The following is a 17,235-nucleotide window of genomic DNA, read 5'->3' on the forward strand; positions in this document are numbered from 1 at the left end:
TTTAATAGTAAGAACCTGAATGTCCAACGAGACGAAAGATCCACCGAGATTGAAGGTCCAACGAGACGAAAGGTCCAATCGAGCCTGAATGTCCAACGAGACGAAAGATCCACCGAGGCGGAAAATCCAATCGAGCCTGAATGTCCAACGAGAGGAAAGGTCCAAAGAGACGGAATATCCACTGTTGGACGTTTCGTGTCGTTGGACCTGTAGACGCTGAATCCTTTTTTATACTAACTCCTTAAATCGGCGGCCATTTTTTAACCAGGCAAGAACAACAACAACAGATTATCACACGATGGGGTAACTTTCGCGTTAAAAAAAAGTTTCTTTTCTTTCGGGAGGGAACTCAGACTCGCGGGAATCCCAGAAATACTCTGTGAGTGTGTATGTGTGTGCTTGTCTGTGTGGTGTGTGTGTGTGCGCGTGTGCGTTCTATATATGGAAAAATTGTCATTTATTCATTTTTGTTGCAGTACGGGTAACAAATAGCCAGTGACATCACTATTCAGCAGCCTTTGCCTATTGTTCCCCACCTAATTTTTAGGGCATACTCCAGTTCCCTGCTAGGTCCTCATTTTAATTTTTATATTTTTATACTGCTAAAGGCCCTTTAATGGCGTAGGTTTATTGTTAGTCGCTGTGAAATGTCATGGTAATCGCCTAGTTTGTAGACGCAGGCCTGTGCATTACCGTTGGCTTTTTGAAGGCTGGCCTCTTTCACGGCACTAATGGTTGATGCTGCTGGCTCGCAAGCCACTACACAAGGGCCCCATTAGTGGCCTCCACGCTTAGTAATATTTCGGACGTTATTGATAACTTAAACGAGAAATTAAAGCGCTAACGCTTCGGTTTTATTGGATATTTGTAATTATTTCTCTCGAAGGTCATTAAGCCTGGCTGGGCTAAAATGTCCCTTCGGAACAAAATAACAACGAAAGCAAAGTGCGAAGTTCTAGCTGGAACTTTTTCACCTCGCGTCTTTCTTCAAAAACTGCATCACGTATATTTGCTGCAACGGCACATGTGTATAACTTTTAGAGCAGACCCCTACAGCAGACTGAGATTTTTCTGACCATGGCGTTCTGAGGAACTGAGGACTTGTTCTTTGTGTGTGTTTTTTAAGATACAAATTTTGTAATGTCCTTCTTTTCCAGAGACCCGGCAGGTACTGGCGCTGCCAGGCAGCCAGGCGCGGCTGCCGTGCGACCTGGGGGGTTCGTTCGGCGCGTCCAGCGTGGATGCCGCCCCGTCCCTTATCAGCTGGACGCGTGGTTCCAGCGCCGCGGCGGCTACAGTCGCAACCGAACCGCTGTACAGTGTGGTGCGTGCCCGGGGCGTGGCCCTTGTGCAAGCCGACCACCGCGTGGCGGTTGCCTGGAAGGAGCGCCTCCACTTCTCCGTCTCCCGGGGCACGCTCTCCCTCGCCCACCTGTCGCCACGGGACGCAGGCGTCTACGTGTGCCGCGTGCGCTTCTTGCACGCACCCGAAAGGACGTCGCACGTCGAGCTCGTCGTGGTCGGTGAGTTAGTCACGTTGGTTTTCACACCTTCTTCAACTGTCGCCTCCTTACGGATTCCGGCATGGGAAGAGTATGAAGGCAATAGCTGGCAGACCTGGTCAGAGTTTTGCATTCAAATCAACCAGAGGGAAAATTTTATAATCAGAAGGGGTCAAACCTTAGTAATGTTAGCCTTACAGCGCTTCTGCTTGGAGTTCCCAAACGCGTGAATTATCATGCAGGCTCTTGGGCAGTGTCACAAATTCTCCCGACAACAGCACCCAAACGATGTTACAAGGCGCACCGGGCAATCACTCGTCCAGTGAGGCAAAAAATACTCAGTCACTGACCCCGTCTGTCATATTACAAAAATGACTGCTCTTCTTAAATTCTGAAATACCAAACGCAGTGAAGTTTTCGGGCTGTTTTAAATGCTATTTTCGAATAGACTTACTAAAACATGGAAATTACAAAATATAATAGGAAATATATTACGAATATTACTCCCGGCGTGGCTATATCAGAGCCCCGTCGGTCAGCCGAACAGGGGTGCCGGCAGATGCGGACACGAGGGTACACGGAAGGAGACGTAATCAGCTCTTCGTGGCCAGCAACTTATCCATGACAAGGCAGCCCGGCAAGGCAGCCGACCCCTGCCTCCGCGTCGAACCGACTCGCCCCGGTGACTTTTCGGCTCAACGCATCCGCTAATGCACGGGCCCATTGAAACGGAAAAAACCTGTTTATCTCAAAACTCCCTCGTCGGGTCCATCTACACGCAGCTCAAAACCGCGTAGCCGTCCAGCGGATTGGGACAGCTGGGGAGTCACTTCCGCTTCATGAATATCTGCGCCCTACGCCAACCAGGCAGTGCAGCGTCCGCTCCTGGGGAGCTGCTTTTACCGCTCATAATTTATTAACTAAGGATAGGTAAGGCACGTTTAGCATATATTTGGAGAAGGTGAAATTTCTGGGCACTTGATCTTTAAGCTGTGTGATCGGCTTTAGAACATAAGTAGCATGGATACTCATGAGCACAGGCTTTTCGCTTTCCCCCTCTATTTGTTCTTTCTGTTTTTGTCCCTACATCTTCTTACAAAGCCCTGGTTAGAAAATAAGAAGCGATTGCCTATTTACCGTGCCTCAATTCCTTCTGTCCTTCTCTTTCCCCTCTATCTTTCTCCCTCTTTTTATCTTTCTCTCTCTGCGTGTTCCTGCTTAGGATCATGGACAAATTTCTGTGGGGTCCCGAAAATAGTTTACCTCATGCGACCACTGTGTTACGTGACAGACCCTGAACAGGCCGGAAAAAACTGCATACGCATGAAAAAGTTTTGTTCGGGTTGAATGGTGGAAGTTTGTGTGCTGCATTATAGTAGTAGTAACTTTATTAATGCAGGGGAGGAACAAAGGCCCTGGGGAAGGAAGGGAGGCATTAGGGAAAGAAAGAACACTTTAAATATTCACGCGGACACGTAAAAGGTCACGGGTCACCACAAAGTTCACTCGGCAACGGCATATTCCCATGCCTCCTTGTAGAACAGCTGGAGTGTACCAAGAATTCACTGACAGACTTACGTGGCTTGTTTAGAGGAGCAGTCATGAAGGAAGTCGGTTCAGACTGTTACACGAGCTCGTAGAATAGTGCGTTTGCTAAGGCATATTCGACAATCGCTTCGAGAAAGGAAGGATCCGTTCTCACTTGCTGCAGGTGGTCTGCTTCTATCGCTGGTGGCGAGACTTTTGTTAGGAGTCGCTCTCGACCAGAGATGAAATTAGCACATTTCTAGAGTAAATGAAACAATCTCGGCGTGCAATGGGTGTCATACTAGGGGCAACGCTGGAGGACGCAACTAGCGGTGGCTGTACATTTATGGATGATATGAGGGGTGAGGGCCGAGTTTGCAGGCATTTTGTTAGCCATGATTGCTTCCTGGCGTGTGAGGGCTTTTAGAGTGCTAGAACGCCGACCGGCAGCCTTTAGGGATTGGCGACTTTGAGTATTCAACTTCTGTAGCTTCAGCTGGCGCTCTGTTTGGAAAATCTATCAGTTTGTAGAGAATCCTCCTATCTATCAATTTGTAGAGTGCGTGCGTGCGTGCCTGGCTGCCTGCCTGCCTGCCTGCCTGCCTGCATGCGCGCGCGCGCGCGCGTTCGAGCGAGTTGCCGTTTGGTTCGTCGAAATGATCTGGACGTAGTACACTTATCTATACGCCCAACTCTGTCGCGTGTTTAGCGCATAGAACAAAAAGAGGTATTGAGAGGGAGGGAAGAAAGAGTGCGTTTTGTGCAGGCCGGTTTTATAAGAGGTGCGAGCGTGGGTTCCGCTGTGCTACTTACCACATGCCGTATGCATGTCCTCCTTGACAGCCGGGGAAGTGGATGGACGACATCCTTAGATGACGTGCGCGGGCTATTTCCCCCATGCCATTTCGGCCCCGTTCGTCCTCTTCGGTTCTAGCGGGGTGTGTGCGTGTCAATTTATGGACAGTACGCTCACTAGAGAGCGTGTGGGAAGCCGCAGCGAGACATGCGCTGAGAGCCAGGTGGTACGTGCCAGCTATACAGCACAATGCTTTTAACCATACAGGGCTTATTCCTTATGGTCGTTTCTCGGACACAGAGGGCGGAATCGTCACTTGTCTCGAAATATGTTCATTGGACGCTATCGCTTTTGGACATTTTTGCAGACAAGCGCGGGAGGAATCCTGTCTTTTTGTCAGCGTTGGTAATAAGGATTCTTCGTGAAACACGTACGTACGGGCGCAGAATGTTTTGCTCAGAGTGTGGCCGGCATCACATTCTGGTGCCACGTATTCTGGACAGGCATCGCACCCTTGTGCCCGGTTGGGGTGAAGTTTAATTCTTCAGTCGTTTTTGGCCCCGTTGGCAAGAAAATAGCTTTGTGAAGTGCTGTCACCTGCATTTGTGCCTCTTTTGTGGGCGTGGGTGGTTCGCGGAGCATTCTAAGCTGGTTGCCTGTTCACTCGCAGAATCCCCCGGGACTCCTGTCCTCAAGATTGATCCTGAAACGACCGGCGACCTTAGGCTGAGAGAAGGCCGGCGGCTGAGAGTTCTCTGCGAAGTTTCCGGAGGTGAGATTGCTGCACGCGTGACTGTTAATTAAATCATGCCGCTTCCTCTTGTAACGCCCACCCGCCCCTCTACTCGTAGCAGTTGGGCATTGTTTAGTAATGCGCAGAATAAGTTGGGTGTCTAACGTAAACTTGGATTCACCCTACCTCAATTTTACAACAGTGCAAAAAATTAGCCAGAGAAGCTCCTGACATCGCCACCATACAGCTTGGAACATCGCTTTTCCGACCAGGGATAAAACTTGCTTGTAGAACAAGGAAAAAGTACCGGCTGCAGATAACACGGGAACAAGCAATTATGAATAGATAAACGTACAAATCCATCAGTGATAAGTGCTGCCAGGTGCTTTTTTTTTTTGCTCTCTATTGTTGCAAAAAAAGTGAAGTTGCTGAGACCGAAATTTATATTCCTCCGCACGTCGTAAAGTTCTCATGCCCAAAATATTAGGGCACGATTCATGGGATCCTAACACCATAAATTGTTAATCGGTTCTTGAGTGATTGGCCAAGGCGTCTTGGCTCCGTGTCAGTATCCTAATAAACAGCTGCTGTTTATTACAGGGGCATTGGATTGGAACAGGGGCATTGGATTGGATTCGAATGGATTGGCTTGGCTTGGATTGGATTGGATTGGATTGAAGTGGATTGTGTTGGATTGTGTTGCGTCATAGCCGCGGCAGACACACTGGCACCGGCGCATGTGCAGTACTCTCTTCCGCGGTCTCCTCTCCTTCGGGCGCGCTGCGCATATAACCGGTGTGCCGCTCTCCGGCGGCCTTTCGGTCGACGGTTGCTCTCCGCTTGCGCTTAAACCCCCCCCCCCCCCCTCAGCATCGCATCACACCAGGGTTCCCGCGAGGGGAGGTGGGCGTAATTTCTTAAAGAGGTTTCGCGGTGAGCCAATATAATGGAGAAATAAGCGTTTTCTGGATTGTTTCCTTCAACGAACACAATTTTATTCATTCCGGCACTGTTCCGCATACAATTTTAGAATCCAGCACTGCGACCGAGTTAACAATCCACGAAGATTTATGACCACGACCGCAGCATGCCAGCCAGTTTGGGAGAAGTTTAGGAGAAATACGCAGCCCTGTAGGGCTGCGTATTTTAACCTTAAAACGCGAAAAAAGCAAACCCTCTTAGAAATAACTGCTTCTGGAAGTTAGTTGACGTCGTTGACAGTTTACGCTCCGTTAAGAGAACGTGCTTCGCCACGTGAATGCTAGCCCAAACCAGGCCACCTATTTTTCAGCCGTGGCAATGACAGCTCCACTTGCACAGCGGTACCCATTCAAGGGGTAGCCGCTTAAAGCTGCTCCAGTACAGCTCCCCTCCCGTTGGCGGCGCGAAACCATGGAGTTTGCTTTTATAAACAAGATCACTGGTTGCATTTGTCCCCGCGGATACAAAACATGGTCTGATGCAAACACACCTCCCCTACGGTTGTCCCGGGGGCATGAATAACGGCACTCAGGAGCCTAAATAATCCCCCGTATGTTTCCGCTAGGGTATATTGTTGGGTACTGAATGTTCCTACGGGACAAAAGCCCCAACCTGTATTGTGGTGCGTTTACGCGAAGAAGCGAAATATGGGTTCGTGTTTAAACGCGCCTTACAACTCGCGCGCCAGCGACAGTCCGGGCATGGAAAGAGCCCAAAGGTTCTGCCGTTTAGCTCGAAACGTGCCTGGCATAATGTACGTGGGCTTGTAGAGCGCGCCACAGTGTGCCACATAATAACGTTCCTGTGCACAGTACTAATAAGAGGGCCGAATTGTTTGCAGAACTTTCACCTCTGCCCCCCGCAGCAGCGATAACAAAAATTATTACACGTGAAGGCTTCCTTGGAGGGACTCGTATGGCTGAGAAGTTTTAGAGGCCTTACCAATCATGGCTACCAAACTGTCAAGAAGCTGTTGTTCTTTACAGTTGGCGCACCTTCCACTAGTCATGCAAGGTTGGAGAAATAGCAGAGCTGCGAGCCCTCTCCCTTCGTCGGAGAACCGGCTATTGCACCTCACATGAATTTCTAAACTTGTCTCTGAAAACTCTGCATGACTGGCAGGCCCCGATCATTTTGTCCACAGGCCTTCACACCTGTCCCAAAGTGGACCGTGTTAGCGCACGCTAGAACTGGCGGCAACCGGCTTCACGAACGCGACATCTGTAGCGCGAGCTGTGCGGTGCTCCCCACTTCATGCGCGGACGCACGTAAGCTGTTTTCTTGTGTTTTAGGGGCGAAGCTCCTTAAAGGAGCCATGAAGAGAAAACACAAGTTTGGTTCATTCAAAAGATTGTCTCGTTAGAATCATACTGACACCACTTTTAACGTAAACTTCGCTCAAATAAGCTACATAATTAGGAAAAACGGGAATGGTCATGCGACCCACCAGCTCATTTCCCGCAACAGAACCTATGATGTCACATGAGCTAAGCTCTGCGATTGGCGGAGGCTGGCAGAAGCAGACGCAAATTAGGTAGAGCTTACAAACTAGACGAACGAGCGATTTGCGCTTAAATTTAGGGCACATTCTTTACAAAGCAATAAGAATGATGGGACAAACAGTGGAAGTTACGAAAGCACATGTAAACATAGAAGTACTGATGCGTTCTGCTGTTCGTACTGCGCACAGCATGCTTGGTTTAGCTGCACAGCCCTACGGGGCTTGGGGTTGTCTCAGACGACACTGGCCGATTGACGCAAGCAACGGTGTCTTACGTGACCCCATTTGTCGGGCGAGCACTGTTTCAGGGAACGAATATTTTCTCCCAGAACAAAAACAAGCCAGGTTTAAATGCGGGCAAAAACAAACCAAACGCTTTCCACGGTATGGTGGCGCCATCTAGGTTACGGAACGTAAAGAAACGCGGGAACAAACTAACACCGCTGTGCAGGGTGGAGACAACCTTTGAACGGTCCCGTGCCGCCGCAATTGGGCCAACGGGCTCAATGCGTTATTCTTTTCATTTCCCACGAGACCTAGCAACGCGAAACAGACAATATGATTCAAACTTCTTCAGTAAACCGCGTTGCGGCGATAATTTTAGCGCGGTTTTGACACAATGACTTCCTTCGGCGGCGAGCGAGCAACTGAAAATGGCGGCGCCAGCGTATACGTGTCTCTACCCTGTACGGCGGATGCGTGAATGAAGGTATTCTAGGCTGCAGAGCGGTCGGTTCCTGTGATGTCGTTTGGGACCACGAAAACGCACGACTGAGCGGGAAAATCAAAATTTTAACCTAAATTGTTTAATTTCTCAGTGAATAAAGCACCGTTTGTATCCGGACAAGCGCTGGGGGCACTATAAAACACGAAATCTTTCGAATAAAACCAACTTGCATTTTCTCTTCATGGCTCCTTTAAGTCATGGGTCTGTCCATCCCTTGTGTCTCGTGGTACGTGACCGCCGCATGCTTTCGAAAATGTCGCAAAGTGGGCCGCGTTGCACGCGCAAGAACCGGCTGCAACCGGCAGTGCAAACTCGGCACCGGGAGCGCGAGCTTGTCTGTGTTCGCCAACGGAGGCGCGAGCGCACGTGCACTGCGAGGGGGAGATCACGCAAGAGATCACGCCACGAACGCAGGCAGTCGTTCTCGGAGATCGAACGAGACGCAAGGACCTTTGCTCGTTTCCTCTCGTCTTGTTCGCGCACAAGTTCGCCCTAAATAAAAGTTCTTTCTTTACCGTTGTGTCCCATCCTACGTGACAAATTCTGGTGGAGGTGCGGGGTAGTCCTCGATGGCGCGGGGTCTTTCACCAGGTCCGGGCCTGGGAGCATTGACTCCGAAAATAAAAGTTGATTTGTACAATGTACGCACACAGTCTTACGTCTTTCTTAATGATGTAATGGGCGAACTTTCACGGGAGAGTTACGGTTACCGATGATCTCCCCCTCTCGAGCTTCGCCCCACTTATCATCATTCATTCCGTGGATATGGCGTGATTTTTTTTGAGCTCCTCACATGGCGCAAACCCATGAGCAAGCCTAAACGACACCGGACGCCTCTCACGCGAAGCACACTCACCTGCGCTCGGTATTTTTTTTTTTTTGCGAACACTTTTTGCGAACGCCACCGGACCAAGCTCAAGCGTAAACAGCTCTGTTAAAATTCTGTCCTTGCATCGTTGTGGGCAGTATGGCTGCGCGGGACTGGAAGCATGGTCTTTTGGTAGAGAACGAATTATTTCATCTTTTGTTAAATTCCCGGGCGCTTGACCCCGCCGCCTCCATAAGGGATAGTGGCGTTGTATATGCTTGCCCCGAGACGCCTGCGTCTATTCTGGATTTTGAAATCGTAACACCCTGCCTCGCCCGACTTATCCGTTCACGTAGGGCGCTGTTACACGGGCTTGGAGGCGGGAGCTCCGTTGAAAGATATTAGGTACACAGGTTAGAAACTCTGTCAGTGTTAAAAAAAAACTATATGCGCAGGGCTAGATCGCATATGATTCACTGTTGCTTAGGAATTTCTAATCGATCTCCTCCTTTTTCACCGCGTGAGGAATAGGGTGGGCATAGCGACAAAATTTCCGCGGTTCTGTGTGTGATTCCGCGTCGCTCTGTCAACATAGCGAGCAATTGAATTCCCAGGACGGCACGGCGGGGTGAGCGCGTCAAGAGAGCTGCCTTCGAAAGCGGAGAGAGCTTTGCAACGCTGGCGACGTTGCCATGAAGACCATAATTCAAAGCACGCATCGCCAGATGCCTTTTCTGCCTCGATGCGTCTTTGGGATCTCACCACCGCTTGTACGCGTTGTATAATAAAGTCTGCAGCCAGTGGACCCGGTAAAGGAAGGAGGCATGGGAATGGCGGCGAACAGATGCCGATACCGGCGGTCAAGAGAAGGAGCGCCAGGCAGCCAATGCTGCTGAAAAAGCTAGTAAACATGACCACTGGGACCATGAGAGCGCTAAGTACGGTCGGAATTGTGTGGGAGGGGCTTCTAAAGGCGGCGTAAAACTTACGTATCAAGCCAACCCTAAAGTTCGCAAGGGAGAGGCACGAGATGCTCGCGCATTAATCTGCCAATGGATCTTGCATTTATTTTTTGAACAACATTGCGCTCCTTAAAGATACGCATGTTTGGTATAATACCCGCCATGTTGGGTCTGTGGCTAAAGCTTTGACCAGTGAGTACGAAGTCGCGGTATTAATGCCTGGACACAGTGGTCGTTACACTTATCGAGGTCAAAAACAACAGCAACAACTACAATCGTTTGCACAAAAGTTTCGGCAACGTTTCAGGTGCACAGGGGGCCGAAATTATTCCCTAGCCCTCCACAATGGCGCGCCTCATAGCCTTCATGTAGCTTTAGTGCTTAAAGCAACTGTTTTGAGCGACATGTATGCTTCATTGCGTACATATACGGCAACACTCAGCGCGGGTCCATAAAAACGGAAAGGGCACGACAGAAGGACCCTACGGAACAAGTGTGACCATGTGCAAATTAGACACGGGGTAGCTGGGCTCCTTACGTTGAAGTCAAGTATTAAAGACTAAGGCGTGAAAACAAGTTAGCCTTTAAGAGCAAAAATAGCCGTGAATACAAATATACCACTCGCAGCAGCAGCAGCAGCAGCAGCAGCACTTGTTAAGCAATGAAGAAAAGTCCCAAAGCGTGAAAGCGATTATCGTCGCAACATACAATTACACCGCACTGTGACTGTTGGCGTCAAAAAACCTGTATGGTGGAACGGGATATGCGGAACGTCTAAGCGTTTTTCTAAACACCAGAGGAAGCTAGGGACACCTAAATATAAAATACGCAAATAGCGACATTTTCTGTGCCCACAATTATTAAAAGGCCCGAATTATAGCCAATAGACATCACCAAACATTCTGCCTCACTAACACAGGTGGTAAGCCATAGTTCAGTTTCGAATTGGGTCTTACGTTTGGCTTGGTGAACAAGTGCGGTGAAACGGTTGTTAGGAGCGATCGTGAGAGCTACATTTCCTTCTTACTGCCGGCGCATATATATAACGAACGTGAACGTCACGCGGCCTCCGTCCGTTATATTCCGAAGTTCGTAGTAAATGGACCACAGTAAAAAATTCAGAAGTCGAAGCCCATTTAATTTTTAGATGCGACGCTGAGAGGAGCATCTCTTGCCGGCGGCCCTGTCCTGCGTCCATCGTCGTCGGGGAAGCCCGCTAGGGGGCCGCGCCAAGCGTTCGCGCTTCACAACGGCTCCGTATATTTCTTGCTTTAAGTGCGGTACGCCCTGACCATCGACCTTGAAGCTCGCCACAGGGTCTCCGGAAGCACCCAGGAACCCCGGGTGACAATTTTTATGGTCATCCACCCCGCCGGCTCGAAATTGCAAGCCTTGGAAGACCGGACCACGCCGCTCGCACTGCTAGGCCTAACCAGGCCTAGCACCGCGGCTGTACTCGCCCCCAGCACGCCAGGCGGCCAGCTGCTCCCTGATGCTCGTCGCCCGCCCCACCGCTATGAAAAGAGAAGTTGTCGGTGAACCCATCACCCCGGACGAACTGCTTCAACCTGGCTGGAAAACTATACGAAGCAAGCAGCAAGCTCTCCGTTGTACCGAGAGACAATCCCAACAGGCAAGTCTCCCAGCAACCTCTACAAGCTCTCTATGCAAAAGCCGCAAAAAGCCCCTGCGTCGAATAACTCCAGTCAAACCCCTCCCTGCGACCGACGTCAAGATTGTTTTGCGTCCGAGAGGCGGACTAGCCCTCGCCAAGCTTTCCCTTGTGGTTCTGGCGGATACAATTCAACAGCACGCAAATGTTGAACCCAATGGTGAGGATCAAATACGCATTCAAGTCAAATCCAACTTCATCGTAATAAGTGCTCCCTCGGAGGCACGTGCAATGAATTATGCTAGTATCTCCTCCCTGCTCATTGGAGAACATCGCTATGGCGTCGGGGCTCACGTTCCGGCCCCGGCAAATACCTCCTTGGGCATAATCTTCAATATCCCAGAAACGGACACTCCTGAACAAATCGCTCACAGCATCATCAATTATAACCCCCACTTGAAAATCCTCGACGTCCGCCGAGTGAACAGCTCAAACAAGGCACAAATACTTTTCGACGGACCTGACGTCCCGTATTGGGTTCGGTACCGGGCCGCCACCTATCGCTGCCGACCCTTCCGGCGCAAAACCGAAGCCTGCATCAGCTGTTGGAAAACGGGTCATCGCCAGGACGTGTGCCCTACCCAACAAACTGTACCCCGCTGTTCTCGCTGTGGCGCTACCAACGCTCATGAAAATCACCCCTGCAACCTACGCTGCATCGTGTGTGAAGGAAGCCACCTTACAGGTTCGGCGGACTGCCCGCGCCGCTACCAGCCCAAACAACGGACGCTCTCCTACGCACAAGCCGCGTCCCAAAGGCACCCTCCACTACTTGATTCCTTCCCCCCACTACAAGCCCAAGACCGCAAGTCCGCAACGCACAAGTGAACAGGCAGCAGGACTCCCTCTGATCCCCAGCGCCAACTCCTCAAGTCATCTCCTGGCTCACAGTCCCAGCCGGTGAGCAGCCCAAGCGCCCCTCCCAGCTCCCAGCCCCCACACGCTTCCCAAAACCCCCCTGTAGGTACATCCATAGCAGACGTACTTAGAGAACTGCAGACTATCCGCGCTGAAATCACATCTCTCAGAGAGGAAAACGCTGCTCTCAAGCGCGAAAACTTTTTGCTAAAAAATCAATCTCACTCAGCTCCCCTTTCCCAGCAGGAGAACTCAACCTCCCCACCACAAAAACGGAAAGCCTGCTCTGTCTCTCAAGATTAACTTCAGGACCAGAGTCCCAGCCGGTGAGCAGCCCAAGCGCCCCTCCCAGCTCCCAGCCCCCACACGCTTCCCAAAACCCCCCTGTAGGTACATCCATAGCAGACGTACTTAGAGAACTGCAGACTATCCGCGCTGAAATCACATCTCTCAGAGAGGAAAACGCTGCTCTCAAGCGCGAAAACTTTTTGCTAAAAAATCAATCTCACTCAGCTCCCCTTTCCCAGCAGGAGAACTCAACCTCCCCACCACAAAAACGGAAAGCCTGCTCTGTCTCTCAAGATTAACTTCAGGACCAGCCTCCTCAGCAGCTAGAGGAACGTCTCGGGAGGCTAGAACATACCCTGGAAGAACAGAAATCGGAGTACACTAATCTCCACCAATCCTTGCTTAGCAACCAGGCGGCCATGCAGGGAACCATAGAGGCAATAAGAGCGGAAATGCATAGCTACCTCCAGCGAATAATTACCACCATCAACGTTCCGGTAGCCCCAGTATTAGATGTCCCCATTACAGATGCCCGCATCCCATAAAGAATTCTTAGTCTGGCAGTGGAATTGCCGCGGCCTCCAACGGAAACGCGCCAACTTACAGATGCTAACTGCCTCGTCCGACCAACCCCCCTCAATAATAGCCCTACAAGAACCTGGTCCCCACTCCAAACTAGGTGGCTATCATTCCTTCCAAGACCTCCGTAACCCCTACACCGCAATCTTAGTGCACCGTAACGTCCCAGCCAAGCCAGTGCACTTTGACAGCGTTCCTATCCCTCACGACATGGTCGTCATTTACTCCAAAACTCCGTCCTCCCCCCGACTACACGTGCTCAACATATACAGCGGCCCCAAAGAATACACGCACACTTTCAACAAACTTTTTTCGCTAGCCAAGAGAGAAGCACAAAGCCAACCCCCTCATAGAGTAGGCGACTTTAACGCCCAACATACAGCTTGGGGTTATCCTACAATCTCGAAAAAAGGCCGCCTACTTTGGGAACACCTTCACTCGCACAGGCTCACACTAGAAACCCCTCCTGAAATACCAACCAGACTGGCACACCTTCAGGACCACTCGAAATGAACAACTGACTGAATCCTCTAGAGTACAGTCCCTAGATACATGGATAGCCGACCTCCTTCGAGACAAAAAGCCCACGACCAACCGCTCGACCCTGAAATCCTGGCTGAAATGGTAGACTCCCGTCTCAAAAATATGTGGACTGCACTAAGCAGCCTTCGGCGAAAATGGCGGACAAATAAACATAATAAGCGCCTCAGGAAAAAAATTGCAGAGCTAAGCCACAAAACGGAAAAGTACGCAGCAGAACTAGCCGCAGCCCCATGGGGAGAAATCTGTGACAAGCTCAGAGGTACCCTTACCATGAAGCGCACCTGGTCCCTACTCCGTCACCTCATCGATCCCCATAAATCTAAAACTGCTCAGACCAACCGCATGGCCCAGCTTATCCACTCCTACCCAGGTACCCCACAACAACTCCTCTCTTCGCTTCAAGAAAAATACATCCCTACTGGCGACCGTAACCCCCTACCAGACTACCAAGGAACACCCAACACACTCCTCGACGCGGACATAACTGAATCAGAGGTCCGAGCCACTCTTCTCACTCTCAAAACCAGTTCGGCTCCTGGGAGAGACGGAGTAACTAACAAAATATTACGCAACCTTGATGACAACTCCATTACAACACTCACACAATTATACAACAAACCTGGAAAGAAGGCACACTACCAGTGTCATGGACACATGCGAACATTTCACTCATCCCCAAGCACGGAAAATCGTTAAGCTTAGATCACCTCCGGCCGATTTCTCTCACCTCCTGCATAGGAAAAGTGCTTGAACATATGATACATGCCAGACTCACCAAACACATAAACCAAACCAACGCCCTGCCTCCCACCATGTTCGGTTTCCGGGCCGGACTCTCGACAAATGATGTACATCTCCAACTCTACCATGACATCATTTCTTCTCCCCAACAGTCTGACACAGCAGCGATTTTAGCACTAGACCTCACGAAAGCCTTTGACCGGGTCTCACATCAATCAATACTCAATAGCCTTTCCTCTATCTCCCCTGGCTTACGAACGTACAATTACGTTAAAGCTTTCCTTTCCTCGCGGACTGCAACCCTCCGATTAGGCACCTTAGAATCAGGCGAGCTTCACCTACCCCCAGTAGGCACTCCGCAAGGAGCTGTGCTATCCCCTCTCCTTTTCAATATAGCCCTCCTTCATATTCCAAAGGCTCTAGATTGCATTCCCAACCTACACTTTAGCCTATATGCAGACGACATCACACTTTGGACGAGCGCAGGTAGTGACACACAAGTAGAGGAGACTGTCCAAGCAGCAGCGTTAGCCGTCGTTGAGGGAGCCACTAAAGCCGGCCTACAATGCTCCCCATCTAAATCAGAACTACTTCTCCTCAATCCGAAGTGCGCGAACCGCAACAACTCCCAACATCCAAATCTACATAGATTCAAAGCCTGTGCCAGTTGTCCCACAAATCAAAATCCTCGGTCTTGTCATAAACCGTAATCGTTCAAACACAGAGTACATCAAGCGCCTTTCTTCACATGTTTCCCAAACCATCGGACTCCTTCGCCGCATCACTTCCAAAAAACATGGGCTTAAGGAAGCCGATAGGCTCCGCCTCGTTCAAGCGCTCGTTGTTAGCCGGATCACCTATGCTCTCTCGTACCTCCTTCCCTCTAATTCAGAACTGGCCAAAATCAATTGCCTTATCCGCACAATATACAAAGCTGCTCTGCAACTCCCACCCGGCACCTCCACTGCCAGACTAGAAGGAACAGGGGTGTACAACACGGCCCAAGAGCTGATAGAAGCGCACCGGATGAGCCAACTAAGCCGCCTAGCCAAAAATAACCCCGGCAAACACCTCCTTCAACGCCTACAGCTAAATGCGCCTATTATTAGAGATCCTAAATTCCCCATACCCATTGAAACCCACTCCTGCCTCAAAGTACGTCCCCTACCCCGCAATATGCTTCCTCATATTCACCAGCGCTGCAGAGAGCAACGAGCTAGCGCCTTAGCAGAACGCTACCCCATACGGCCCGCCACGGTGTACGTAGATGCCGCCGAGTACCGGCACAAGACCTCTTTCGCACTGGCCATCATTAATGCCCCCAACGACCCCCCCCCCCCCAATCAACTCCCTTACAATTCGTGCCTCGGAACCTGCGACGGCGGAAGAGGCGGCAATCGCACTAGCCCTGTCGCACCGGCCAACCCCTGAATTCATATTATCCGGTTCGAAAACGGCCATTCGAAATTTCGCTGCTGGTGCCATCTCACCCCAGGCCCTAAAACTTCTCATGCAAAATCCACCCACCAACCAAGTAGAACTGATCTGGACTCCTGCCCACACTGGGCTTGGAGGCAATGAGGCGGCTCATGCAACGGCCCGAGCGCTCACCTCCCGGGCATACCCCAGCCCCATTGCTCCCCACGGAGCCAGGTCAGCTCGCCACAGCCTCTTAGGCTCCCACGACATCACCACGTATTACCGCCTCTCTCGCCTCCGATTCCCCCCGCCCACCCTTCCCTCAGCTACACGGAAGAAGGGCTCTGGAGACTCCTACAAACAGAATCTTTACCCAACAGAGCCCTCCTTCACCGTATTCACCCCTCCCTATTCTCCTCTCCCAACTGCACATCATGCGGCGCGAAGGCCACTGTGCAGCACCACATGTGGGCCTGTCCCGACGACCCCCTACCCCCAATCACCACCCCGGAGCTATGGGAAGCGGCGCTGGGCTGCTCTGACCTGACGACGCAACAAGCCCTGACGGACAGAGCAGCCAAGGTCGCTAAGCAGCTGCGGCTGCTGGCCACCCGCCCCGCCTAACAGTGCCCGATTTTAATAAAGTTTTTCTCTCTCTCTCCGTCGTCGGCGTCCGCGTCCACACAGCTGCGTCTCTCCTCCGCTCACCCCCTCTCCTCTCTCCGATAGCGAACACTCTCGCCCAACATCTGCGGGCGCGTGGCGCAGCGCACTCTCACTCCGCCGGTGGGTGGCGCTGCGAGCGGCGCAAGTGCACTGTGCTAGAGTTCCTGTATTAATCGACCGGATTTAGGGGAAATCCCCAAGGTGGAGTAAGTTTCTGTGAAGGAAAGTATGGCATCCACCTAAATGCAGCCATACGGCTACATCCTGGACCAGGACGAATTTTTCTTCAACTGCAAAGTTTCTGAGAAAGCTGTATAGCTTTCCTTTGTAGCCGTATGGCTGCATTTAGGTGGATGTCAAACTTTCCTTCACAGAGTTTCTGTATATAATTGCGGGAAAGCCGCCCGTCGCGAGTGTAGGAGCCTCGCCGCCCCGCTTCCGACGGCGGCCGACGCGAGGTGGGGGCGCTTCGGTCGGCGGCGCCTTACGGCGGCTACGCTGGATTCCTGCGATGTCGCTCACGCTGCTGCTGCTGCTGTTCCTGGGCGGGGCGCGGTGCCGCCCGCGTCGGCGGCTGCGGCGCAGCCATAGTGGGGGGCTTCTCTGCGCGGCATGGATAACCGGAGTGTCGCAATCACGGCGGCGCGTGGAAAAGGGTCGCCCAATTCTTAGCTCCCTGCGGGAGCTATATACAGGAACTCTACGCTGTGCGCATGTGCAGCGCCCTCTCTCTCTGCTGTCTCCTCTCCTTCGGGTGCGCTGCGCATATAAGCGGAGTGCCGCGCTCCGGCCGGTCTCTCAGTCGACGGTCGTCCGCGCTACGCTTGCTCTCTCTCTCTCTCTCTCTCTCTCTCGCATCACCCGACGATTGCTCACGCAATTCGAGTAATTGAACCAACGGAAACGCACAATGGAACCCCCTTCAGCGTCGC

General features: G+C 51.4%; 1 protein-coding gene across 1 annotated transcript in view; it reads left to right on the forward strand.

Moving 5' to 3' along the window:
• LOC144149659 (protein turtle homolog A-like) overlaps positions 1-17,235 on the forward strand; it is a 721,048-nt gene that overhangs the window by 495,889 nt on the left and 207,924 nt on the right. Inside the window, exons 2-3 of the mRNA XM_077681324.1 lie at positions 1,158-1,523; positions 4,496-4,597. Of these exons, the coding sequence (XP_077537450.1) occupies positions 1,158-1,523; positions 4,496-4,597 (468 nt within the window). The remainder of the gene's footprint in view (positions 1-1,157; positions 1,524-4,495; positions 4,598-17,235) is intronic.

Source organism: Haemaphysalis longicornis, unplaced genomic scaffold, assembly GCF_048455015.1.
Source record: "Haemaphysalis longicornis isolate Haplotype H1 unplaced genomic scaffold, Haemaphysalis longicornis Haplotype H1 scaffold_1, whole genome shotgun sequence".
Lineage (NCBI taxonomy): Eukaryota > Metazoa > Arthropoda > Arachnida > Ixodida > Ixodidae > Haemaphysalis > Haemaphysalis longicornis.